Below are 25,815 nucleotides of genomic sequence, written 5' to 3' on the forward strand. Positions count from 1 at the left end.
AGCATGGTTTCTTTGCAGGCCAAAGGGTTTTTACTTGGCAGTTGGTGTGGATGTTTAGAAATAACACTCAGAATTAATATTCCCAGAGGTTTTCAAGTGTTCTGGGTGTATCACTTTAACAGGAGTTTCTATCATTTTGTATTAAATATCCTCATAATTTCTCTGCTCAGTGAAAGGGCGCCTGAAAGCAGCCTTATGATACACCCTATCGTCGACATCATTAAAAGTTCTTAGGATGTCTTTATCTTTTGTTTCTTCTACCATTGCCCCGTTACCTCTTCGAGACTAAAAAATGCTGGAAGGGGGCAAAATTAAAGATGTGCTAATGGGGGCAAAGTACAAAGTGGCAATCAGGCGCCTTGTTAATTTGCTTGAGAAAAGGTGAGTCACTTCCATGGGGGTCGACAGATAGAGGATCCCTAGGAGATAGATATACCTGGAAAGCGAGGACTGAACGCTGTGCGGCTCGGGCAGGAGGCACCAGCATTGGGTTGTGTTCTGGGGAGCCCTAGCCCCGGTGGCCTCCACCTGCTGGAGGAGGAGCCGGGGCGGAGCTAAGATGCAGAGGGAGGTGACGCACCAGCGACCCAGACAGACTGCGCCGCTCCCGCCCGACCCCCAGCAAGGCCCAGCGCGCAGCAGGCTCCTCCGGCCCCGGGTGAGTCCTGCGCTGATGCCGGCTTGGCCTCCTCATGTCCAGCCGACCTGCGGGTTCTTGGGGATCGGGAGTCGGGGCGGGCGACCTCCTGAAATCCTTGAGTTGGGAGGCTGGGGGCAGACAAAGGATGTGTGTGGGGTTAGGAGGTGCAGCTATAAGCACGAGGGAAGGGGTACGGAGGGAGGTTTCGTAGCTCATCAAATGACAACGGTGTTGCCCAGGGTATAAATGAAACAGAAGGCATCCTGCATCGAGAGCGGACTAAGGGGAAGATGGAGATGTCTGGGGAGGCTGGTGGCTCCTCCGGCCTTTCCCGTCAGAATTGCAGGCTTTGCTCTTTGGAGAGCAAGGTCTTACATCCACGGGTGACTAGAAAAAGCCTTTTCTATGCAGGAAAAAAAGGGAGGTTATGAATATTTCGGTTTCAGGGAAGAAAATGCGTAGAAAAATGGTCGAAAGAAAGGGGTTGTGCTGCCACTGCCAGAAGTGTGGGTCTGCAGCTGCAGAGGGAAGCTGCATGGATGTTTGTCCCCTTGTTCTGCGGGCTTCTGATTCTACAGAAGCTGGCGTTTAGGACGGTGACTCCCCAGACTAGATTTCTCCTTCACCGGTCTGTCTTCCCTCTTATCACTCTGCTTCCCCAAAGTGTAACCCCCAGAACCCTAAGGCAATATTGCCAACATAATAATAGCAACGTAAGGGGCCCTGTGCTTAGCAGGGTTCTAATCTTGCTTACGTGTTTTCCCACACTTCGCAACAACCCTGTAAGACAAATGCTTTGCTCATCCACCTTTTTTGCAGAAGAAGAAGCTGAGGCATTTGCCCAAAATCACCCAGCTGGTATGTGAGTGAGCGCGCGGACCCACCTCCCCTTCAGATTGCAGGGCAGGCCTGAGCTGTGTGTACTTTCATCCCCCTCAGGAACTCAGATGTATTAGATGTCCGCTAAGCTGCAGTGTTCCTTCCACCACTCCTCACGTTTTTGGTTCTTTACCACTTGTGTCTTCCTCACTCCTTCCTGTGAGCCTTTTCTCCCCCAAGACTGGGAAAACTCAAGATGTTGCTTTCCCTCCCCTTTTCTCAAAATTGAAGCAAGAATTTTTGTTTGTTTTAATAAGAGAGGACGAGAATGGTGGGTTAGGGGTAATACAGAACTTCCAGGGAGCTGTAAGGTTAAAAAATGACTGAGAACTGCCGTTCCAGTCTAGTCTTCCCAAGAATTCAAGTACAAAGCGAATTGGCTATCTCAAACTGTTTTGTTTCTTTAACACCTCTTCACAGCCGATGTCCTGGCTAGAGTGGACACTTAAGGCAAAAGCAAACCCCTAGGATTTTCATTGCAGTCCCTTTCTGGGTGGTCCTTGAAATAGTCCCTTGAGTGATTATATCACCACAATTGCCAGTTGTGGCCATTCGCTGTAATTGGTCTTATTTCTGCAGGTTAAAAATGGTCTCCAGGATGGTCACCACCATACTATCTGGCCTAGTGTTTTGGTTGACGTTTGGATGGACTCCCACATCCGCTTATAGCCCGAGGACCCCTGACCGGGTCTCAGAAGCAGACATCCAGAGGCTGCTCCATGGCGTGATGGAGCAATTGGGCATTGCCAGACCACGAGTCGAGTATCCAGCTCACCAGGCCATGAATCTTGTGGGGCCACAGAACATCGAAGGTATGTACTGTGTTCTGCCACTTTGAAGTTTCCATTAGCATTTAACATAATTAATGCATATTGAAGAAACTCCCTCTCTCTGTTTTCCCTTTCTTCTTACCCTACGCAGTACATACGATCCAGAGGAGAATATACGTCCCATGAGAGCAGGGTCCTTATCTATCTAATTCACACCTGTAGCCCTAGCACCCAGCACAAAGTCTGGTCCATTCATATTTATTGAATGAATGAAGGAAGATCTAGTGTTATCACTAAAGAAAGATTAGAACCCAGCTCCCATGTCTTCTCCCAATACTGATCTTTGGGAAATTGTGTCCCACCCCCCACCCCCTAGCTGGCTGCCTCTGTGAGACACTGTTTGTAAAAGATCTTCAAAATGTAGGACCTATAGGATCTAATTTAATTCTTAGGGATGACATCATATAAACCCAAAAGGAGGCAAAAGAGGAGCTAACATTAAGAGTTTATCAGACTCACAGATACAGAGAACAAACTGATGGTTGCCAGATGGGAAAAGGATAGTGGGGCCGGTGGAAAAGGTGAAGGGATTGAGAAGTGTTATACAAATTGGTAGTTACAAAGTAGTCATGGAGATGTAAAGTAAAGCTTAGGGAATATAGTCAATAATGTGGTAATAACTGTGTATAGTATCAGGAGGTAGTAGACTAATCAGCGTATCACTTCGTAAGTTATATAAATGTCTAACCACTATGCTGTACAACTGAAATTAATGTAAAATAATATTGAATGTCAACTGTAATTTTTAAAAAAAGATTCTAAGAAAAAGAATTTGTCAGAAACTTAAAAAAAATAAATTAAATTGTTTTAGTGTGGCAAGACCATTTCCCCACAGAATTTTTCTGACTTCTGGCAATGTGGTTGTAATACTTTTATTAAAAAGCAGCAGTTTGTTGTTTAATGATTTATTTATAGAGAGAATCTGAAGCTAGCTCTTGTGGGCTGGTGAACAACAGCTCTATGAACAAGTGCCTTATTTCCATGCCTTGCTTTGTATCCTCTCTGATTCAGAATGATCTGTTTTTCCACTGAGGCGCAGCCCTAAAGCAGTAGCATGGTTAAAGTAGGTTAACTGCAGGGAGCATTTCAAGTATTTGCCCACAGGAGTGGGTCTTACGGAAAAAGGTGAATTCTTTGTCTGAGTTTTGTCAGAACACACACCCAGCAAATTCTCCTCCCTGTGGACTGATGACGCATAATGTTTCTGAGTTTTAAATTTTCTAAAAACACTTTCTACCTAGGAGTCTTGTGACTGGATATTGTTGATACGTGATTCTCGTATCTGACTTGCTACCCACAGTTTGAAGCCATTGAGTAGAACTAACCCTGTGGGATTATTGTCTATTTAGGCTGACATTTGATTTCAGCCTAAACGGATGCACATGGATGACTTGAATCAGCAAGCCTGCCGACCTCCCATAGGGCTTGAGTCAGAACAAATCACGGGGCTTCACGCCACCCCTTTTGGGGAGAATCTAAATCCTTCCCATTCCCTGCCACCTGTTGCTTCCAGCACACCTGTCCATTTCAAACCAGCTCTTTGGAGACAGTAAATATCTGCCCTTTTAATGCAGGAAGTGCTTGGTGAGTCACCCAGCTGTTGTCATGGAGAAAGCCTTTTGAGTTTCTGTTAATACCTTGATCATCTATGTGGAAAAGCAATAGCTCCCTGGCCTCAGAAGCCTGTGTTTATCCCGAGCCTCATTTTCTTTACTGGATAGCCCACTATTTAGCATCCAGTATGTGCCAGGCACCGTGCAGGAGGCTGGCAGCTCTGCCCTAAAGACTTACTGTCTGGGGGTGGGAGGGGGACAGGGGATCACAGATGTACAGACAAGCTGCTGCCATGGAAGCAGAGAATCGGAGTACTTATTCTGCTTGAGAGTGGATGGGATTGGCTGTAAGGAAACACTTCTTGGAAGAAGCAATATATATATATTTTTTAAATTAAAATTTATTGGGGTGACAATGGTTAGTAGAATTACACAGGTGTCAAGTGTGCAATTACGGGTTTTGAAATTGAACTAGGAATTCAAGGGAAAAGGCATGGAGGTTTGAAAGAGCCTGGACTGGGACAATTCAGAATTAAAAATCCTCTTCCCATTATTATTACCCTTGTAATGTGAGGTCATGACCATATTAGGTGTCCTCTAACAGTGTCTGTACAAACGATGAATATTTGTTTGTTTTTAGTTTTCTGTTACTGTGCAACAAATTGCCACAGATTTTGCAGCTTCACACGATAGCCATTTATTATCTCGGTTTCCATTCGTCAGGAGAAGGGCTGGGTTTGCTGGGCCAGGCTGAAATCAAGGTGTTGGCCAATGATGCCACCTCAGCTGGAGCTCAGGGTCCTCTTCCAAGCTCAATAAGATTGTCAGCAGAATTCAGTGTCGTGCTGTTGTGGGACCTAGGTCCCCTTTTTCTTACTGTTGGCTGGAGTCCCTCAGCTCTTAGGGGCCACCTTCAGGTTGTAAGTCATGTGGCAGCCCTTGCACAACATGGCAGCTTGCTTCCTCAAAGCCAGAGGGAGACTGTCCATCCCTTTAGTCTGCTAATTATAATATAATAGAATTATGGGAGTGACTAGACTCTGCCATTTAACAAGAAAGTGATATCCCATTTTGTTTACAGGTCCCACCCATAATCAAAGGTAGAGGATTATGCAGGACATGTACAGCCGTGGGGGATCTTGGGGGTCATTTTAATATTCGCCTATTACAGCTTGGGTAATAGCTTAACAAAGAGGAAATAGACCAAAAACTTTAAGGGGAAAAAGGAAATAAAATAAGAAGCCTGGATGTTTCCCAGTCTTGAACCTTGGCGCTAATTCGTGAGGTAGTCTAATACTTATTCAAGTGAGTGTAACATTGTTGCAACTCATGCATTTATTTGCTTTGTCTCTACTCAGACAAAGAAACTCTACTTCTTCTCATGCTAATTCCCAGGCTTCTGACGATGTATGGAGTATCTTCCATATCCCTTCCAACATTTATTTTATGATTTTATTATGAAGGACCAAGTTAGAAAAGTGTTTTCCCCTAATTTTTATAGAAAGAATACACATAATACATGTATTCCGGTGTGATTTTTTAACATTCCCAAAGATACTTGGATTTAAACACCAGCTCCATTATTTATTAGTGATGTGACCTTGAGCAAATTATTTAACTTCTCTAAGCTTCCGTTTAGCTTGGGGGTAGGACTTAAATGTACTCATCTGCAAGGTAGTATTCCAGATCAGATAAGCAAAAGTAAAGTCTTAGCATCCATGACTGCCCTACTGTGAAATCACTTCTAAATGAATCATCGTCATCACTTCAGATGACAATTACTGGATTCTGAGTGTCTTGCCGCAGGGTCGTTCATTGTCTAATCCATGGCACATGGAAGACAATTTTCTCGTTTTGACTACTCTGATTAAATTGTATGATCCTTAGATTAATCTCATTACTGAAGATGCATATTAGCTCTCAAACATAGTATTATAAGCTAACCTTTTAGTATAGGATAGTGTGAGCATAGGTTGCCATTAGGTCACTGAGGTTATATACTCCCTTAAAAACAATAATTTCCTCATTTCATCCCATACCCCTTCTAGTTATTGTAACATTTTTCTGCTCCCCGTCACAGCAACCTTTTGACACATACTGATTGTACTTCCTCACTTCCCCTTCTTTCCTAGTTCATTGCAGTCCGGTGTTCCCACCACGCCTTTGTCAAGTCAACAGATATTTCTCGAATGCCAGGCATGGTTTTAGGTACCGAGGAAATAAGCATGAACTGCAAAGATTGGCAGGGCAGGGGACATATAGTCTTTACATAAACAAATAAGTAAAATATATAATAAGTCAAATGGTTATAAGTGCTATAAAAATACAAAGCAGAGGAGGGGGATGGAGGAGACAATAGTAGGTAACTACATAATATCAGGGCAAAATAAGTGTTATGTTGTTGCTCACATATACTATGTAATTAGGCCTATGATGGTTGCGTTTCTACTGAATAGGTACAGACCTTTTTTCTTGTCGTTTGTCACTAAGCAATACAGCATAACAACTATTTATATAGCATTTGCATTGTATTAGGTGTTATAAGTAAACTAGAGATGATTTAAAACATACAGGACGATGTGCACAGGTTATATGCAAATGCTACACTGTTTTTACTTAAGGGACTTGAGCATCCGCAGATTTTTGGTATCCGTGGGGGTCCTGGAACCAATCCCCCACAGATACCCAGGGACTACTATATTGCTTATCACTTTGTGAGGCATGTACATGTCTATTACATTCTTTTATACAACTGAAACTAATTTAAAAATATATCAAAATTCTTTCTTATAAGACTGACTTTGGGGCTTCAGTGATCTCATGTCAAAACAAAGAGAACCAAGATTATTTTCTTAATAAATATCAAGCAGAAAAAGAGTCCTTTGTAAGAGAAAGCCTATTTGAAGGGGCAGATCCTAAGAAGTCTCTCCTTAACCAACCTTTGGCCTCGGTAAGGGGGCTGCTGTGCCTCTGCTTTGCCACCAGGTGGCAACAATTGCCTATTTTAAGGTTGGAGGGAAGTTAGACTTCATTGCAGAACAGGACAGGGCCTCTCTTGTTTCTGGCTAGCCACCCTCTGCAGTTGGAGGAAGAAGTGGGGCTGGCTCTCCATCCAGCTATCCTGACTCAAATCTGTTTCTAGGTTATCCCCATCCTGGGGAACCAACGAGAGCTGTGGGTTTAAGGGATGTCTTTGAGTGGGCCGGGGCCTCCAGTGGTGCGCGTGTCCTTTTGGGGTCCATCGAGCCCACCCTGAACTCAAATCCTTACAAAAGTCCCTGGATGATTTCCAGTTTTCTTTCTTGGGAAATTGCGTGGGTAGTGATGAGAAATTCAAAAGGAATACAGGGAGGTTTTTGGTGGTTTTTTTGAGGGGGAGGGCAGAATAGGGAGACGAAAATGATGACTTATTTTTATGTTGTGTTGAAGGTGCCCTGGGGAATCCAGGTGCAGGTGTCCAGGAAGCACGTAGGTGTACATAACACAGGAGAGGTGTCTGGGTGAAGGAAGCTATTTGGGAGTCAGCCCCGTGGTAGTGGTGGCTGATGCTGTGGGAAGGGATGAGATCACCCTGGGTGAGAATCAAAGAAGAGGAGCAGAGCACCTGATGAAAAGGCTGGGCAGACTCGGTCCATAGGCCAGGTAGCAGACGGAGAATCTGCAAAGGAAACCGAGAAAGACCGGGCATAAAGGGAAACCAGACATGTGAAATGCAAAGAAAACAAGGAAAGAGTGTTTCAGGAAGGAGCAGTGGTCACCACTGTCAAACTGGCAGAGAGCTCACGTGAAATAAGGACCATGGCGTGGAAAGCGTTCACTGGCTGTAGAAACACCAAAGTTATTGGGGGTTTTGGATGGATCCCAAAGCCCAGTGGAGTAGTGGGGGCAGAAACCACACTGCAGGAAAGAGAAGACAGTGTAAAAATCTGTTAACCTGAGTTTTCCAGGTAAGGGGGAAAAGACTGGGTAATGCTTGTGGAAGGATTTGGAGGGAGGGTGATATGGAGGCAAAGAAGGTTTTTGTTTAGGTTGTTGTTTTAAAGATTTAAAGTTGTTTAAGTGCTAATTGGCAAGAGCCAGTGGAGAGGGAGAGTTGAAGATGTGGGATGCAGAGCAGGTGACTGAGTGGTAAAAGTTCCTGAGGCGGGGGGAGGGGATGAGAACTGCAGCACAGGTGGAGGCCTGGGTCTTCCCTCCGATGGGAACAAGGGAAAATACATCAGGATGCAGTCAAGTTCAGAGGTTTTGACCTTAGTGTTGGCAGACACTCTACTCTTTTGAGCCACCTGCTCAGAATTAAGATAAGAATGAAAAACAATCAGCCTCCTACATCTGTTCCTTTTCGTCCATCTCATATACCTCACATCCATGTTTTCTAATATTTTAAAATTTCAGACAAGACTTGTTTTAACTTTTTATATATAATCTAATGGTTTTTTACTAATTATATTATAAACATTTTATATTTGCATTATGAAACTCCTAGATAGCTTCTAAAATGTAATTCAAGATCAAAAGATCTAAAGAGTGTCTTCATTTTCTTTTTTACTTAATAGTAATAAATGTTTTAATGAGGCATAAACCCAGAACAAAAATGGGAAATAATTTTCATAATCTTAGTGTACATTTTAAGTGAGTTTCACTGCATGCACAAAAGATGAAGTAATGTGAATCTTCAAAAAACAACAATTTGTCAAGAATCACAATTTCAAAGTAGTAGGCTTAGTTGGTAATTGTAAACAATGCTTATTGGCTTTTAGCTGATAAGCAGAAATACTCATCATCCTTGATTAGGATTATTTTAAATCCTGTGAATTTTGAATCATGTGAGATCTTCAGTTCATCTTGTAAATAAAATGTGACCATCAAAGAGGTACTTAGAACACCAGCAAAATTACTGGAATTAAGTTTACTGTATAACAACTGCCAATCATTGTGCCAGGTGTCTGACTCTAGGACAATCCTTGTGAAGTGCTCACTTCCATAAAGTTTTGAGCGCAGGTGAGTCTGAGCCTTGGTGTATTTTCATGGGAGTCAGTAGAACCCAAATGTATAACTCAGGGTTCTTCAGAGAAACAGAATAAACTATATATATCTATATTTGTAGATAAATCTCTCTCTCTCTCTCTCTCTCTCTCTCTCTCTCTCTCTCTCTATATATATATATATATATATATATATATATACATCTATATATCTATATATATCTATATGTATGTATGTATGTATGTATCTATCTATCTATATATAATTTGTGTGTATATGATGTCTGACAATTAAGTTCAAGAACTCATTCTAGAAAAAGTGCTACATGCCTCATTGCTGAATATCACTACGGTCACCTCTGAAGTGCTCCCCTTAGGAAGCTACACACTGACACCAGTGCCTAACCCACCCTTCAAAAAAATTTTGGAACTTTTTCTGGAATGGCCATCAGAGCTATTGTCATATTACACTTGATGTCCTGAATGCCATCCAAATGTCTTCGTTTCAATATTTCCTTTATCATCGGGTAAAGAAAGAAGTCACTGGGGGCCCAGATCAGGTGAGTAGGGCAGGTGTTTCAATACAGTTATTTGTTTACTGGCTAAAAACTCCCTCACAGACAGTGCTGTGTGAGCTGGTGCATTGTCATGATACAAGAGCCATGAATTGTTGGTGAAAAGTTCAGGTCGTTTTCGTCTAACTTTTTTACGCAGCATTTTCAGCACTTCCAAATAGTGAACTTGGTTAACTGTTTGCCTAGTTGGTACAAATTCATAATGAATAATGCCTCTGATATCAAAAAAGATTAGCAACATCATTGCAACAAGTTCACGAACTTAATTATCAGACCTAGTGTGTGTGTGTGTGTGTGTGTGTGTGTGTGTGTGTGTGTATGTGTACATACAATGTATAGGCTGACATGTATAAGACTGGATGTGAATATATTTATATATTTATTATGGTATCTAAAAATCATGAAGTCCATCACTTAGCAGGAGCAGAGACACAAACACTGGTAGTGCATTGGAGTTACTTTTCAGTGTATCGTGACATTGCTAAAATGAGGCGATAATGTTACAGGGCTTTCAGGTTTGTAAAAACAACCATAAATCATGCTGATGTCCAATATGAGCTGAGTATCTAGAAAATATCACATATACCTCAAAATACTGGACTGCTGTTTGAGGACTGGCTATTGCTGTGATATTTTCTTCTATTGTCCCATACCTGTTTGGAGAGAGAGATTTAATGGGATTTTAAATGTGCAAGCTGTCTAAATAAGATGCAGTCAAATGAAGTATGGTTAAGGTTTTACAAAAGAGAGACAGACAGACAGAGTTATTTTAAGGAACTGGCTCATGCACTTGGGGGGGCTGGAAAATCTGCCATCTGCAGGGCTGACTAGCTGGCCAAGACCCTTGAAAGGGTTGATGTTATCTTGAGTCTGGAGGCAGCATTCCTTCCTCCTTCAGGGACCTCAGTCTTTTACCTAATGGCCTCCAACTGATTGGATGAGGCTCAGTCACATTCTGGAAGATAATCTGCTTTACTCAAAGTCTACTGGTTTAAATGGTAATCACATCTAAAAAATATCTTCACAGGGGTTGGCCGGTTAGCTCAGCTGGTTAGAGCGTGGTGCTAATAACACCAAAGTTGCCGGTTCAATCCCTGCATGGGCCACTGTGAGCTGTGCCCTGCTTAATAAAATAAATTAAAAAATGAAAATCTTCACGGCAACATCTTGAATGGGGTTTGACCAAGCAACTGGGCACCATAGCCTAGCCAAACTGACAAATAATTAACCATCTCACAGGAGTGGATGACTAACTAACACAGTAGCACAGTTGCCACGTAGCTACACTTTTCTAAGCAAAATGATTCTAACTCACATAAAACTAGCCTAGTGCTTTTGGATGCCTCCTTATCGGTTCTGGATCTCAGGCGGTCATTGTGCCCAGTCGCATGCTTCCCCCTCACAAACACTTCCTTGAGACTGGCAAGGAGGGCAGACATTTCTTGTCACGTTTTGCAGGTGTGGAAAGAGAAGCTCAGAGAAGTGACCTATCTTGGGGTGCAGCTAGTCGCTATGAATGGGCTCAGAGCCCTGGTCATTTCTTCTGTTACGTCCCACACAGCTAGTTGATCACAGGTATAGACATAGATGGACAGGCTTGATCTGAGACCACACTGTGATGCAGGTTTAAAGGATGGTACTTACTCCTGGGCTCATTGTGGATCCTTCTTTGAACTGCTGCTTACAGAGGCGCTGCTTGCCTCCCTCACTGGACACGGTGTCTGCCTGGCTTTCTGTCAGCCATACCTAGACAGGGCCGGGCACGTAATAGACACTTACTAAATATTTGTCAAAATAACCTCTTTGAAACAACATCGATGTCTGAGACACCAGCAAGTGAGACTGGTGTTATTTCAGTCAAGATCATCAGGCCTGTGATACAACCGATAAGTACACCTGGAGCATGTTATGTATTTATTTAGGCTTATTTTTAAAAATTAAAATTCTTTTTTATTTTTCAATTACAGTTGATGTGCAGTATTCTGTGAGTTTCAGGTGTGCAACAGACTGATTAGACATTTATATACCTCACAAAGCGATCACCTCGATAAATCTAGGACCCACCTGACACCATACATAGTTGTTACAGTATTATTGACTATATTCCCTATGTTCTACTTTGCTGGAGCATTTTAACTTTAATAATCCAAAATTCACTGGGACTTCTCACAACTACCCACTCAGGACCTCAGCTCCCTGCAAAGTGCCCTAAATATTCTTGGAGATCCCAGAACATACCCCATGTATGATCCTGAACATAATGAATCGGTCCGCTATCAAGGGGCAGTTCCCCATCCCCCCCTTTTTCTTCTCCTGGTCCCTTTTACCTGGGTATCACCTGGTCCTCCAGCCACTGAGCAGGTGCAGCTGCAGGGAGTTCTGTTGTAAGGTGTTGGTGATGAGGGCAGAGGGAGATCCCTCAGTATACCGTGTGCCCCTAAATCCTGGAGAGCTTTTCGGGAAACAAAACTTGCCATTTTATTTCACAATGTTCCCAACAACCCCTCCATACCCCTGCCCTGTGGTTTCCATAGGATTCACGTGAGTGATTGGACAGGGAGACAAATCAAACTAAGCATCGGGCACCATAGGAGCTAAAACCCCTCCCTCCTCATTGACTGTGATTTGTCCCTGCCTCAGCCTCGGCGAGCCAGACTCCTCTTTCCATTAGTGTGCGTCTTTCCCAAGGAGGCATCTCAGTTCCTCCTGCAAATACGTGTCTGACAGGGGTCCTCCTGGACATGCTATCCTAGCCGAAGCCCAGAGTGGGTTCAAGCTGGGGCCTCGGTCCCCATTACCTGAGACAGGCCATCTGGGAAAAGGGTGAGGCAACAAGAAGCGTGCTGAGTTTCCAGGGGCCCCACAGTGAACACTTCCACAGATAATCGACAAAGTGGATCATGCACATGTAGGAAATGGAATAGTGGTAACTACATTTTATATAATATTTTATGGTTTGCAAAAATACTTTCCTGTACTCTGTCTGATTGGATACAATCTTTATAACAGTGGGGGGGAAAGTTGAAAGTTGCCCCCACGACACAGCTTGAGCTTCACAAGTTAGCTGGCAAGCCAGCTGTGTTAGGTTTGAATGCATCTCTCCAACCAGCTGGCTTCTGTCCCTGTCCCCTTGTAGATCCGTCTAATCCTGTGCAATTAGCTGAGAAGCTATTAGGTCGGTGCAAAAGTAACTGCAGTTTAAACAGTTTAAAAATAATTGCAAAAACCACAATTACTCTTGCACCAACCTAATACGACGCTGGGAGTCGTGGTAAACCACATGCGGACTTGGCCAGATGGTGTTTTGGGGACATGAAGCTTCAGGAAGCAAATTTGCTGACAAACTGCCCTCTCGGAACAAATGGGTGCAATACCTGGGGCACCACAGTTCGTAAAGAAAGCTATTGAAGCAGACCAGAAGGGTTTCACAGGCCACTGCTCGGCACCACCATGAAAACTAGGCGTGCGCTTTTGACCGTGGGGTGCTATGTGACTGGCGTAGCGGTCAGGGCATGTGGTATGGAAGGTGGGGGTGGGTGGGCACTGTATGGCGGCAGGAAGAGCACTGAGGCAGGCAACCAGCCGTGTGGCACGAGCAAGTCCCTTAAACTCTGTGAATTGTATTTTTCCAGTCTGCAAATGGAGGTAAGTTGTCTGGTGCATCCCCAGCATTGGTACCAAAGCGTTTGGGACCATCTGAAATGTCCCGCGCGAGAGAAGCATCCCTCTGTGGTCATTCCTCCTTCCATCCCACCAGGTGTGTTTCCAGGTGTAAATGACTTCAGGGATGGTAGATGGTCGTATCTACGGCCACGTCCTGTGTTCCCCATCCCTGCGTTCTTCTAGGCGTGGCCTCGGAAAACTGCCCTCAGGAGTTGCGTGTTCAGCTTCAGAGGGACCCGTTTCCCCCCCTGGGTCTTAAAACGACGCTCTCTGCTCCCTGTCGGTGTTGACGTCAGGCGTTAGGAAGATGTGACTGTAGTGAGCGCGGCTTCCTCCTGAACATTCTCGTAAATGGCAACTTTTCCATCCTCAACCTTGCTCTGTTCTACTATCTTGTCCTTATGTCTGTGTACGTGTTGTGTTTTGCTGTGAACTCGGTTATAGAGGCGTTTTAAAGTCAAGAAGACTCGTTGGTGAACTGCCAGGCCACGAGGGAAGCACGCGCCTGTGCACACAAGCGATGTCCGCGTCAGACACGTGTGCGGAGGCCCCGGCGACGTGCTGTCGGGGGCCTGACGGCAGACTGTCCCCGGGCTGGCCTGTCTGCGGGCCGTGACCGATATTCTTCCCTGGAACTGGGCGTCCTATCAAAATGCGGTCTACACGCTTTCATTTTTATTTACTCACTTGCAGTTTTTGAGTGTCTACTATACGCCAGGAACTGTGACCTTGATGCATTTTAAAATCAGTAAGCACGCATCTAGTTTATTTATATAGGATCTTAGTAAAATAGGTAAGTGTCAGGTATAACCTTCCTTTAACCCGTTAGTAAAGGTTAAACTCTCACCAGAGGAATTGAGTTGTTTTTATAGCAAATCAGGGATGGAGCAGGATTCGACTGTTTGCCTCCTTGCTTCTCCATTCTCTGGCTGTATTTTCCATTGGTGCTTCAGTCTAGACGCATCCGGAGGTGTGAGAATGACAAAACACAGAAGAGATCAGGGATAATGAACTGTTTTCATCCACCACCTCACTGCAGGGAGGTGGCCAGCTAGATCACTGTGTGTGATACAAACTGATAGCTTAGATTGCTGCACAGCAGAGTAGCAGGGCCCACTTTCCCTTCCTGTGACATGCAGCCCTTGTTTAAGGAACCTGAGCCTAGGGGAGGGGGAGGGCCATAAACATTGAAATGCGTATCTACAACACACTGGGATAGAAGCTGGGAGCCCAGGATGTGGGTCAGACAGTCACCGCTAAAGGAGTTCTGGACGGGGATAAAGTGTTGGCCTCCAGAAAAGGCATCATGGGTCAGTTGAACTTGAGCTGGACTTCCTTAAGGAGGGGTCGGATGTGGACCATGGGGTTCAGGCAGGAAGAAGGATGTTTTAGCAGCCCAGTATGTGCTGAGTGCAGGGTGATTATGGGGACGGACTGTGGCAGCAGGGAAGCCTGGACACTTTTAAGAGTATCACCATATTCTAGACTTAAAGCGTGTGGGGATGGGGGCATAGGGTGTGTGTTACTCAGTTCCCTAAGCTTCCCCAGGGAAGCTCCTGCCTCCCACAACCTGTCACCTTGCCTGCAGTGTCCTGCAACACATCTCTCCTTGCAGATAAAAAGGCTGCCCCAAACCTGGAGACGCCCTTGATGGTGACAGTGGTGGTGGTATTGGGTGGGAGGCTGCATTAGCTATTTGTTTTAGGGTTGGTCAAGTACATGCACATTTTGGCCCTCACACCGCTGGGGTCTCGGGAGATGGAGGTAGGGATTTCTTCAGTTACTCGGCCTGCATGGTTGACAGAGACGGAATGTGGTCGTTCACTTGGACACATTTGATTATAAGCTCCCCGAGGGCCAGACGCTGACCTCTCACAGTGCCGTAGAGTATACCTGGGTGTACAGTGGGTGGTGGCACACCTTGCAGTGGGAAGAGTTGTCCGCTGGCATTTGGCCTGAGCAAGGCAGAGCGACACTTACCCAGAGTCGGACATGCCCATGGTGACGGGCCCTTCCAGCGGAGATTTGTGGCGGGCGTCTGCACTCCTGGTCTGCTCCCCCAGTAACCTGTCAACGTGTTTCTTTGAGACAGAGATTGTGGCTGAGGTGACAGTCCAGTCTGTCCTTCCCTGCAGAGGCCCAGGGGACCTTCCTACTGCCATCTTTCTGGTACGACAGCCCAGCAGGCCTGTGTCAACAAAGCCTGCATAGTTTGGACAAGAGGTGGTGACTAACATTTTCCTCCCCAGCAGCAGGAATGGTTGGGCCTGCTGGGAAGAATTCCTTTGCTGTGAACTTCCAAAGACGCCTGTCTCCTAAGCTTACCAGTGGGTCTCCTCCTCTCCTGCTTTCTTTCCTTTTTTTTTTTTTTAATTCCTTCAGCAGATGATGGGAGGGACCATTTGTTCAGTTTGTTCAAACTGTGAATAGTCCTTGGTCACTGGAGTGTGCAAAAATATGGCAACCAGGCAGGTGCTATTGTCTGAAAGTGTTTTGAAAGGAAGGGGGGGGGAAAGAAGAGTTATTCCGACAGTCAATGATGCATTATACTAATTATCGAAAGGATTTTTTTTTTTTTTTTTTCAAATGTGTGGTCAGTGAAGAGAATTTTTGGCAGTCAGTTCTCATTTTACTAGGTCTGTATAAAGCACACTGGAGCCTCGTAAGCACCTCTAGTTATTTTACAGGCAGGGTTTTGGTGCCTATGGGTCTGGGCCGTGCACAGGCAACATGTACCTGCAGGCAGGGGCCAGTCAGCTCGCTCCCAGCTTGCTGGTTCCCTGGCTGTGACCAGAGTAAGTTATCAGCCCTCAGGCAGCCTTGTCCGTCCTCCCGACCCTGCTTCACTGTGTTCATCCATGCTCCAAGGCACGTCAGGGCACCTCCCTCACCCTCATCAGTTACAGCTCTGATGACAGTGCATGAGCGGCCGTCAGCCTCACCCCAGTTTAGGCAAAGGAGCTGAGCGGCAGCTGGTGGGATGTCCCCCGGCTCCAGATTGTACCAGTACTGTCTTGATGGAGAAGCAGTCAGCAATGAGGGTATCTTGGATGGAGAGTTTTGCTTTCTCCAGACCCTTTTTAATTTCTATGAGCAGATTTATAGGTAGAGCTTGAATCATTGGTGGAGGGAAAAAGTGCAAGAAATGCAAATTGATGAATGAGCCCCAAATCAATCACATGTAGCTTTGGTTGCTAGTGAGAGATGCATGCATGACACCTATGCTTGTGTCCTTTGGTTCCCCGCACCCCTCTCCAGACTCAGCCTTTTAACTGCAGGGTGGACCCAGTTGGGTAATGTCAGGACAGGCGATTAGCGTTTCATCTCTATCAGCTCCATACTCATGGAGACATTTGCCTCCATGAGTTTTTGGTAATCACTGTTATAGACCCAAGAATTCACTATTTCATCTGGGATATTAAAGCTCTAGAATCTGGGAAGAACACGTTAAAGCTTACTTAACTCCAAGACTATGTTTGAAATGAGTGTAATTGAGATGTAATTAAAAGGTTAGAAAGTACTATTTCATAATACCTAACAAACAAACAAAAACACACAAATTTGAATAATACTGTTCTTTCTTTAAACGTGGTTCTAGGGGAAGGGAACTAATATTTACTTTGCAAATACTATGTGCCTGACTCTCTCTGTATGTTGTTATTTTTGTCCTCGGAAACGCTATGTGATCACTCCGTTTTGCAAGGGGAAGTTGTGGTGTACAGTGAGTAATTGGCCCGGCACTGACCAGGTAAAGGGCATAGGATGTGAGTAATTGGCCCGGCACTGACCAGCTAAGGGGGATGGGATGTGGATTCAAATCGTGTATTTGGCTCTAGAGCAGGGTTTTCACTCTCAACACTCTTGACATTGAGCCACAGTCTTCTCCATTGTGGAGGCAGCATCCCTGACCTCTGCCCATCAGATGCCAGGAGAATCCCCCAACTTGTGACAACTAGAAATGTCTTCAGATACTGTCAGATGTCCTCTGTGGGTCAGCCTCACCCCCTTTGGAAAACCACTGCTCGGCAGGCTTTATTTTTCCTACCACTGCACCATCAGAAGGAAATTTGGGATTGCCTATAAAGACTCTAAGCAGTATGGGTTACTTATGACTATAGTAGTTTTTTGTATTATGGAGTAATAAAGCCCATTGTGGATGATTTAGAAAATAAATGGTTTCCAATCTTACCACCTAGAGATACCCATTTTTGACATTTGTCGTGTTTCCTTCCAGTCTCTTTTTTCTATGTATCTATGTAGCTTTTTAAAATCATCCTGTAAATATTTTTATCTGGATTTTTATACTGAATATTATATCAAGAGCCTTTTCATGTATCATGAAAAATCACTGTTGTTTTTAGTAACTACGTTATATCCTATTGTATGTTTATGCCACAGTTCCCTTAAGTAAGCTTGATGTGCTCTCCTCAGATTCCGCAGGTTGGCCATTTACAGCTTTTACAGTTTGTCCCCATCATATACATTGTTTCAGCGACCATATTTGCACCATAAAGCTTTGTGTAGGCTTCTGATAAGTTCTCTAGGGTATATATGTCTATGAAAAGAAAAACTGGGTCAAGCTCCTTGCAGCTCTTTAGGTGACATTTCTAACAGAGTGTCACATTGCTTTCTGTGTGTGTTGGACTAATATGGCTGCTTGCTCTCCATCTGTTCGTGGGAATTTGTCTCTCCTGCTAACTGTGAGTATCGCCTTTTTAAAGATGTCTTTTCACTTAACAGGCAAAAATGGCATCTCATTGTTTTAATTTGATTACCAACAAAACTGACTGTCTTTCCATCTATTATCTAGCTATTTGTTTGTTTTATCCTCTGAATTACTTGTTAGTGAGATGGGCTGCCTTTTTAGTAGCTCTGATTTTGTCTGGCCTTTTATGATTTGCTGCTTTCCCTTTTCACAGTGCAGACTTGTAACTGAAGTTCCTTAAGCTGTTTAGCAGCAATACAGGGAGACTCTGGGCAAGAGTTAGGTGAAGAGGTGGAAAGGAATGCTTGTGTATAGATTGGGGTTTACCTAACCTAGAATTAACTGAACCCTGAAGATGGAGGAAGAAAAGAGGGGAGAATGGCTTGTGCATGAGGTCCCAGGACCGTGAGAGAGGAGGTAGTGCAGAAATAGCTGGTCAGGGATTTCCTGGGATGGCCACCAGGTGGTGCCACCGGCCCATGATGAAGTGGTTTCTCTAGTCGCCAGGGCTGGGGAAGGGTATTAATAAGTGGTTATAAGGTGAGTGACGTGATAAGAATGCTGAGTGCCAGTCACACACACAGGACATTCACAATTTGGACGTTTATAATTGACCTATCAATGATTATGAGTTGGCATGGTGTGTGTGTGTGTGTAAGGGAAGGTTAGGTAGGGTTGGTTTTAAACATATACACAGAGGGTGACAAAAAGATGTATACACATTTTAAGAAACGAAAAAACTATTAAAATTGTGATGCAATGAATGAGGCTAATATTTATTTGATTAACGCCATCTTTTGAACCAAGGTCATACTACATATTGCTACTATAATTCAAGTCAACTTTGAAAAGTAATACACAGATAACATCTCTTAAAATGTGTACATTTTTTTGCATACCTATATATATATATATATACATATATATATACATATATATACACACACATATATATGTCTCCATTATATTGAGATATAATCCACATGCTATACATTTAGAATACACAATTTAATGGTTTTTAGTATATTCAGTTGGCAAATATCTGCCAACAGCAGAAAGAACACTGATTTAGAAGCTTGCCAGAATATTCCACTGAATACTCCCTAGGGTTAGTGTGCGAATCCAGAGAGAGAGGGTGCAAGATGTAGCACACTGTGCAAGTTAGGGTATTGGAATCACAGCCCGGATGGGACTTCAGCACATCTTATCCACCTGCCTCCTTTCATAGTGGAGAACATTGTGGTCCCACAAGGTGAAGTTCTCTGCTGAAGGTTATGTGCCAGCTGTTATAATAGCAGTGTAGCCAGGATGCTTTGCCTCCTGTTTCCCACTGTGCCTTACTTTTCCACATCTCCCGCTTTTGGGACCTGAGGAATCATAGCCAATTGCCTTTCATTTTCAGAAGTGAGGAAACCCGTGCCTAATATGTCCGTGGTTACTGACTTAATTGATTTATATTTGTTTTGGATGAGTAGGAGTCGAAATAATGACATGAAAAGTTCAAGATCGAATTCATGGATGGCTTTTCAGAACAGCCCAGGGCAGATCCAAGTTCTGTGAGGCCTGAAGCTTATGCAGTTTGGAAACCTTTAAGAAGAATATAAAATTGCAAATACAAAATCCGGTGCCGGGCCTTGTAATTGGCCTGCAAATAAATGGCCCTGAATCTTAAGCTTCATTTTCTTCACTGTAAATCCACCTCTAGAAATAGTAGTAGCAAGAACCCTAGTCATGTATGTTCTGTTAATTATTTTATGTATGTAAATAACGTGTTCTGTCTAGAACCATTCAGTCACCTCCAGTCGCACAGAATGGAGGCCGTCCTGTCAACAAATAAGTATGGAATATCTGCTTCATGTAAAGAACACTGGAGCAGGCAGAGAGAAGGAAGGAAGCTCTAGAATAGTAATGAACTGCTGCCAGTCGTGCCTCCCAACTCCAATCTGGAACAGCGATGCCTAAGGGAGCCCGGCCTCCATTTGTGTCTCCAATTCTCAGAGAATCTTCTTCCTCTCATAGTCATTCTTTTTCGTTTATCAAACAGGGAAATGTACGTCAGCATGAGTAAAACCCTTTGGGGTTTCTGGTGTAAAACTTCTCAAGGTTTAAGTATTATTTTTGTAGTTATACCCCCGCCCCCCCTCGCCAAAGTCCTTTAAGTCTCAAATCACTGCCTTGAAATGAATTATAAGTATGTTTATTCAACAGGGCCACTTTTCCCAAGCCTGTGCTTAATACCGCTGAAATAATTAGATTAACATGAGTATCCTGAATGGTCTGTATGTATATTCTTAAGAAATTAATTTTGTTTCTATTTAGGTAAGTCCGCATCTTTACCCAACTCTGTTTGTTTAAACAATCACATTAGTATTAGCTCCTGTATGTAGCAACATCAAAAAAGCAGGGTTTCTGCCACTTTCTGAACGATAACATAGAGATGGAAAGAAATCTAGGGTCAGGAGGGAAACTACTTTAGTGGAGGGTGTTTTGCTATGTTTGTTTTAGTTCCTTTTTTTTTTTTAATTTTATTGGAGAATATTTAGGAACAGTGTGTTTCTCCTGGGCCCATCAGCTCCAAGTCGTTGTCCTTCAGTCCAGTTGTGGAGGGCGCAGCTCAGCTCCAAGTCAAAGTCCAGTCACCGTTTTCAGTCTTAGTTGCAGGGGGCGCCGCCGGGAATCAAACCGGCAACACTGTGGTTCAGAGCTCACGCTCTAACCAACTGAGCCATCCGGCTGCCTCTTAGTGCCTTTTTTTATTGTTACATTTAGTTTTATTGAATTCCTGTGGAGAAGTGAGGAGTCAGAGTTGTGAGATCGTAAGTCCCTTCAGGTAAAACCAAGCACTGTTCAGTGTCTTATCAAAATTTTCCTTAGCACTGGTGGGAGAAATGGCTGAGCCCTCGGTGTCATCCAAATTCACTTTCTTCTTCATGGCAGTTTTACTGTCATTCGAAACGAGCCTTCTGGAACATTATAGCGCAAGGGAGCATTAAAACCTTTGGAGCGTTTACAACATCTCCTTAAAGTGCTCCGTGAAGGGTTCCGAGCTGGTGGTTTGAGGAATGGCCAGTGACGTCTGATGTCATGACCAATCCCATCACTCGGGTGTCCCTCCCTGCTTGAATCTTAGATTTCAAACACCCTCACAAGCTGTTCCCCCAAACGCTTAACAAATCAATCCTAAGAAAAAAATAAACAAATGCGCAGAGGAGCAGAAGGATATTTAGGATATGGTTTTAATTACAAATTTTTGAGTTTTCCTTCTCAACATCTTGTATAAGCCCTTAATGTGAAAACAACCAGTCTCTGAGTAGGAAAGCAGTCAAAGCCATTACCATTAGAGATTTTGAATTGCATAATAAACAAATAGTTTATTTGTTTTTCTTCTCATTAACACTAAGGGAGCTGAGTCATGGCTGTAGCTTTAAAGGACTGAATGGCTGTCTGTTGAATTCGGCATACATAGGGCTATAGCATATAAGGTGCAGATACCTCCTTCATCAGCCTGTGAAACACTGAGCCTGCTTGCTGTTATGTAGTTTCTAGTAAAGGGACTTCCAAAGAAACACACCTAGTGGGCACTCTCACACTTCTTGGGGTAGGTGGGAACCATCTGGATGCTTGCCTGTGGCGTAATTACCTTGGGACCATCCTGCTGGCCAACTACTCTCCAGGCCCCTTTACCTCTGTTCCCGCTCTGCTGGCCCTTGGGCTATTTCTCTGTTTATTGACACCTGAATCCAAGGAGAAAGAAATGAATATTTATTAAGTGCTATGTTTGTACCAGTTAATCTTTTCAATGAAGTATTATTATCACCCTGTTTTACAGAGAAGGAAACGAATATTCAAAGAGGTAAGAAAACTCATCCAGGATCACATAAGTATAGAGCTCGTGCATTGTAAAATAACAACCACTTAATATTTGCCAGAATCCATGCAAAAAGCTTTCCAAGGACGATTTTATTTGATTTTGTCCTTGTACCAACTCCTTAAGATTGGCATTACTTGTATCCTCATTTTTACTGGCAACGTCATACAGCTAGTATGAAGGAGCCAAGGTTAAAACCCCAGCAGTTGGACTGTAGAATCTTGCTCGCCGTGTCAAACCTCTGTTACGTACCTGAGCTGTCCAATATGACTGCCAGCCACATGGGGCTCCTGAACTCTTGAAGAAATATGGCTGGGGTGCTCTAAGTATAAACTACACACCAGGTTGTGTAGGCAGTGTGGAAAAAAGAATGCAAGATAGCTCATCAGTCATTTGTTTTATATTGGTTACATGTTGAAATGAGAATAATTTGGATATTATTGGGATAAATAAAATAAATTATTACATTTAATTTGACCTGTTTCTTTTTGTTTTTTTTGAAATGAGGCTACTAGGCAATTTAAAATGACCTGTGTGGGTTCACATTATCTTTCTTTTTTTGTTTGTTTTTATTTATTTAAAAAAATTTTTTTCAATTCTGGTATTCAGTAATCAATTCTGGTATTCAGTACAAAAATTATGTTAGTGTCAGGTGTGCAGCCTAGTGGTTAGACATTTATGTAACTTACCAAATGATCCCCATGTCTAGTACCCACCTGATATCGTACATCGTTATTACAATATTATTGACTATATTCCCTATGCTGTACTCGCATTACATTTCTGTAGGACAGTGCTGCTGTATGTTAGTTCAAGTAATGAGAGATGGTGAAATTTACTCAGGCCAAACATTGTTTTTCATCAGTAGCTCTTGTTAAAATTTTGGTTGTGAGTAGGTGGGAAGGTTGAAGCCATTTGAAGAAAAGAATTCCAGGCAGAGATTACATGGATATGAAAGGAAGAAGCTGGGAATATTTGTGTGAGATGGAAAAACTATAGGCCAGAAAAAAATATACCAAAAGTTTGCAGAAGATTTAGTCTGAGCCAACTCCCTCTCTCCAGACACGTACCAACTGCCCTTCCCTCCTGAGGCTGGAATTTTAAAAAAATAAAAAATAAAAAAATAAAAAAGGAAAGAAAAGGAAAAGGTAGTAACTGCCAGAAACTCAGAAACAGAAAAGAATGTTCTACAAGGAGATCACTGTTTGTCCAAAACAAATGTTTATGCTAGCTATTTATGAAAGACGTTTACTTATTTACAGCAGCTTTGGATGGAGAAAGAGAAGTAAGGACTCAATAATTAAGGCAGGTATGAATTTGTAAGGCCAAGTCTGAATGTTCCTGGTCATGGCCAAGAAGGCCTTCCCTGACCCAAATTGAGTTCCCCTTGTCTTAAGCTACAGACGAGTGGAGGGGACTGCCATTGGAAATCATCGCATTCCCGAGCCGTGTACCCCCAGTCTGGGCAAGGGTGCTGCTCCCCTGGCCAGTTCAGAACCTCAGAAAGGAGGCTCCTGACACCAAGCCAGTCAATAGAAGAGGGGTCTGGGCTGGTCCAGCACTGCCAGGCCTTCCCACCTCCCTCCTCCATTTTCCATAATGGGCCCATCCTGGCTCTGTTGCCCCTTCGTCACACCTTCTTCTCAGCTGTGTGTTCCCAGTGACCTACTTCCCCTGAAGCGCAGGCTGGCTGGAAAAGTTCAGCCTTAACAGAAACTACCAAAGAACTTTTGAGTCTGGGGCAGAGGACCACCTCCATTACCATGATGTCTTGGTGCCCATGCCATCTGTTGGCTTACCCATTCATTGCATCCCTGTTTCCTAGGTTTCTTCAGGTCTCTTTTATTCTTTTCATTTGTGTTGGAAGCTATCTCCTTGGACCCTTGAATACTAATTCTGAACCTCTTATCCATTTACATGGGTCTGGGTTAGCCTCGGATGTCCTACATATGTTCATTTCTGCCTGCCTGTCAGGGCCGTCCCTACCCCTGCCCCTTCTCCTGACCTGAGAACTTGACATTCCCTGCTTGTCTCTTTCACGGGTATACTAGGGGGCCTGGAATTCCAGTTAGTGAAGTCACTACTTTACGATACAATAATGATCCCAGAAATTCTCTAGAGTGCAAACGCATTATAAGGGAGCAGAGTCCCACATGTGAATTAGGACTCATTGTCATGTTAGTAGAGAAACGTACCCAGAGGAATGATGCATTGGATTTGTCATCATCTTTGAGGACGGAGATGTGGGGCGCAGGCGCTGCACAAAGGACGTCATCCATAAGAGAGGTTTCAGAAAGGAAGATGCAGTGAGAGGATTTAAATAATTGGAGACAGTAGGACGCTCGATGGGACTGGGCGTGAGAGGGCCCAAGTTCATGTCATGACTTTTTCGGTTCGTATTTGAGGTTTGTCCATGCCCTCGCCTAATGCCAATACCCACCACAGTTTTGTTTTATGTCCCATTAATTTTTCAAGAATACTTGGTACCTCAGCTTAAGCTCCACTCTGACTCCCAGTGAGGTCATATAATTTCAGCAAGAATCATAGAATAAATTTTTAAAGGACCCCAAGCGGTCCTTAACCTCAGTACAAAAACAGACTTGGCTTCCATACAAATCGCTGAGTAAAGGCTTCATTTCAGGCAGCAAATAAAGTTATATGAAAGGGCTGAAAGTGCTACTGAAAATTACCTATTGAAATGACTGTTTTTTCCAAAACCTACAAAATTCACAGCTATCCTAAAAAAATGCCTCCTTTTCGAATTAATGTCTTTTATGTTAATTGTAGGTTGTGTGTGTGTGTATGTGTTCAGAAGGGTGGGGCTTGTGGTGGCTGCAGGAAAATTAGTTTAATTCACAGAATAAAATTTGAACTTTTGTAAATGAGTAAACAACCAAAACAAACACCACTTTGGAAAAAAGTACACATTTTCTCCTTTTGAAAAGCAAGCAATGCCTAAGCAAAATACCTTAAAAGTGAACTAAAAAGCTTTTCTAAAATAAACAACTCTGCTTGTGATCCTAAATTGAGACCATATGTAGATGTGAAAGCTAGAAATGCAGTACGCTTGCTCGACTCTGAGTCTCTGCCTCTGCTGTTTGCGTGCCTCCAAGTAGATGATGATAATGCTGCCTCTGGTCCCGAAGGAGCCTGAGTGCTTCAGATCCTAGTATGAGAGGCGCAGCAGAAGAAAGAAAGAAAAGGAATGAAAACAAATGCCTTTCAAGACAAAATATCTGAACAATGAGTTTCACTTTGCTTCTCTGCCAGCAGACGCAATTCAGATCTCCTGCACGTATAGGAAGGAGCCAGCTAAGTGCGGTGTGTTTGCTGCTGATGCAGGCGGGTGTGTGGGGAGGTCCCGGTGCAGGACTCAGAGCGTTAGTTAGCGTTAGGATGGCTCTAGCAAAGTGCCTGGACCAGCCCCCTGTCCTGGGGCAAATCAATGAATAAGCCAATTCAGCATAGATAGAATCATTCCTTTGTTTTTCTCAATTACCAAATGCTCTGTGCTTTGGGGTCACTTGTCATGGGTTTAGAGAATGTGGATATTGCAACATAAGTCCTCACAATTCTAAACAGCTTCAACTAAATTCTGTTACTAGGGAGGAGAAGGGTTGAGGCCATAACATCCATCTCTGATTGTAAGTGACCATATACTCATTTTCTCATTCTAGGACACATATTTCTCTGTCTGTATAGTGCTAATGGTCTCTTCCACTGAACTGGCATGTACATCAGATATGTGTTGAGGTGGATATGTTTTGTACCCTGTAACTGGACAGTAAATCCTTGAGAGAGAGAGATTATGCTGCCTGGGTGGGGATAGGGGTTGCCTGTTCCTAAAACAAATGAGTCCCAGTATTAATTATTTCATTGAGAATAATTGAGGAGAAGTCAGACACCTCATCTGTCCCCTGTTAGTTTCCCCTCCTCTTAGTTTCGGCAGGGGATCTTTTCCATCTTCCCACTTTCTTTCCTTGTTTCCTCAGGTGCTCTCTCCTTTGCCCTTTCAGCTCTCTGTCAGGACTCTGAGGGGAAACACCAAAGGAGGGTAGCGTTCGTTGGAATAACCTATCTGATTACTTCAGTCTCCCAGACCATTAACAAAAGAAAA

General features: G+C 43.6%; 1 protein-coding gene across 2 annotated transcripts in view; it reads left to right on the plus strand.

Moving 5' to 3' along the window:
- The first annotated feature begins 521 nt into the window (after window positions 1–521).
- The window catches only part of SCG5 (secretogranin V), a 48,825-nt gene continuing 23,531 nt past the window's right edge, over window positions 522–25,815 (plus strand). For both annotated transcript variants that reach the window (XM_019725553.2, XM_019725554.2), the window contains exons 1-2: window positions 522–658; window positions 2,099–2,331. In XM_019725553.2, coding sequence (XP_019581112.2) covers window positions 2,106–2,331 — 226 coding nt within the window. In that variant the 5' untranslated portion in view covers window positions 522–658; window positions 2,099–2,105. The remainder of the gene's footprint in view (window positions 659–2,098; window positions 2,332–25,815) is intronic.

This window comes from Rhinolophus sinicus, linkage group LG03, assembly GCF_036562045.2.
Source record: "Rhinolophus sinicus isolate RSC01 linkage group LG03, ASM3656204v1, whole genome shotgun sequence".
Classification (NCBI taxonomy): Eukaryota; Metazoa; Chordata; class Mammalia; order Chiroptera; family Rhinolophidae; genus Rhinolophus; species Rhinolophus sinicus.